The sequence below is a fragment of the Etheostoma spectabile genome, chromosome 23 (genome assembly GCF_008692095.1).
Source record: "Etheostoma spectabile isolate EspeVRDwgs_2016 chromosome 23, UIUC_Espe_1.0, whole genome shotgun sequence".
In the NCBI taxonomy this organism is placed as follows: domain Eukaryota; kingdom Metazoa; phylum Chordata; class Actinopteri; order Perciformes; family Percidae; genus Etheostoma; species Etheostoma spectabile.
In genome coordinates, this window is record NC_045755.1 from 7,150,505 (window position 1) to 7,151,768 (window position 1,264).

Here is a 1,264-nt window from a genome sequence, read left to right on the forward strand (position 1 = left end):
CTTTACTGTAAAAAGAATTCACAGTAACTTGCTGCCAGTAAGTTACTGTAAATTTTATGTTAAATTTGTTACAGTGTAACAAAAGTAAGTCACCACAGTATAGATGAAATTAAGTCTTACCATAGTATTAATAAGTACTTGGAATGGAGAAATATAAATACAGATAATAAAAGTATACTTCTAGCCATGGTGAGTGGTGAGTAGTTGATGAACCACTTGCTAAATGAGAAATGGATTTCTGCACAGGCACCATGGACAGATGATGCTCCGGGGCCTCGCTGACCAGAAGGAGTTCCTGGCTATGTGGGAAAAGATCATCCCAGCCAAAGACAGAAGTCCCTTGCAGAAGGTGTTAAAGAATATTCAATAGTAGAAGCGGAGGCGGAGGAGAAACCGGAGGACATCTGGACAACATCTTCTTTTAGGCTGGTATGGAGGTGCAGGGCTCAGCTCTGTTACCTCACAGGTAGAAGGTTTGTAGTAAGAACCTGGCAACTAGCTGGGCCTTTCTGGGTGGATGTTCTCCCCGTGCCAGTGTGGCTGCGGGCCCACATTTGCAGATTAGGTTAATTGGAGACTCTAAATCAGAGGATCTTAATTTTTTTTCAGCCAAGGACAAATCAAGAGAAAATGGATAAGATGAAGTGCATTTGATCATGTTAAAATGGTCTGAAAATATACATTAACATGAACAATAATAATAATAATATCCATCCATCCATTTCCATCCATCTAGCCCAATTTAATATATGCAACTCAATTTTATACAATATATGGAGTAGGGTGACCCTGCTCCATCTGTTTTCAGCTAAGAGGTCCTTGGTTGGAGACCCCTGGTCTACGGTACATGGGCCTTTCTGTGATAGACTGGCAACTTTTCCAGAATGTACCCTAGACAAGTCCTGAGTCTATAAAAGGGCTTAAAGTTAACTGGGATAAGCCAACAGTAATAATAATAATAATAAAAATATACTATGTATTTAATACCACTTAAAGTATTTTAACATTTGTTCCTGTCTGTTCCTGTTATTAGTTAACCCTTTTGTTGTCTTACCGACAAAATAGAAAATCAACACTTTTGTTGACGCTTTATATCGATGTCTTCAACTTTTTCTTATGTTTTTGTCTCTTTTTTTAACACTTTTGACTCTTTTTTTCAATGTTTGTCATTTATTTTGACATTTTCAACACTTATTAACTTTAGTTTTACAGTTTATTTTTGGAATTTATGGTCAACAAACCTCATTTATAGGAAATTAGACCT

The 1,264-nt window shown here is 36.9% G+C and overlaps 1 protein-coding gene across 1 annotated transcript in view; it reads left to right on the forward strand.

Annotated features, from left to right (window-relative positions):
* The window catches only part of LOC116673464 (uncharacterized), a 7,019-nt gene extending 6,649 nt beyond the window's left edge, over window positions 1-370 (forward strand). Inside the window, exon 7 of the mRNA XM_032505818.1 lies at window positions 247-370. Coding sequence (XP_032361709.1) covers window positions 247-370 — 124 coding nt within the window. The remainder of the gene's footprint in view (window positions 1-246) is intronic.
* Window positions 371-1,264: the final 894 nt, after the last annotated feature.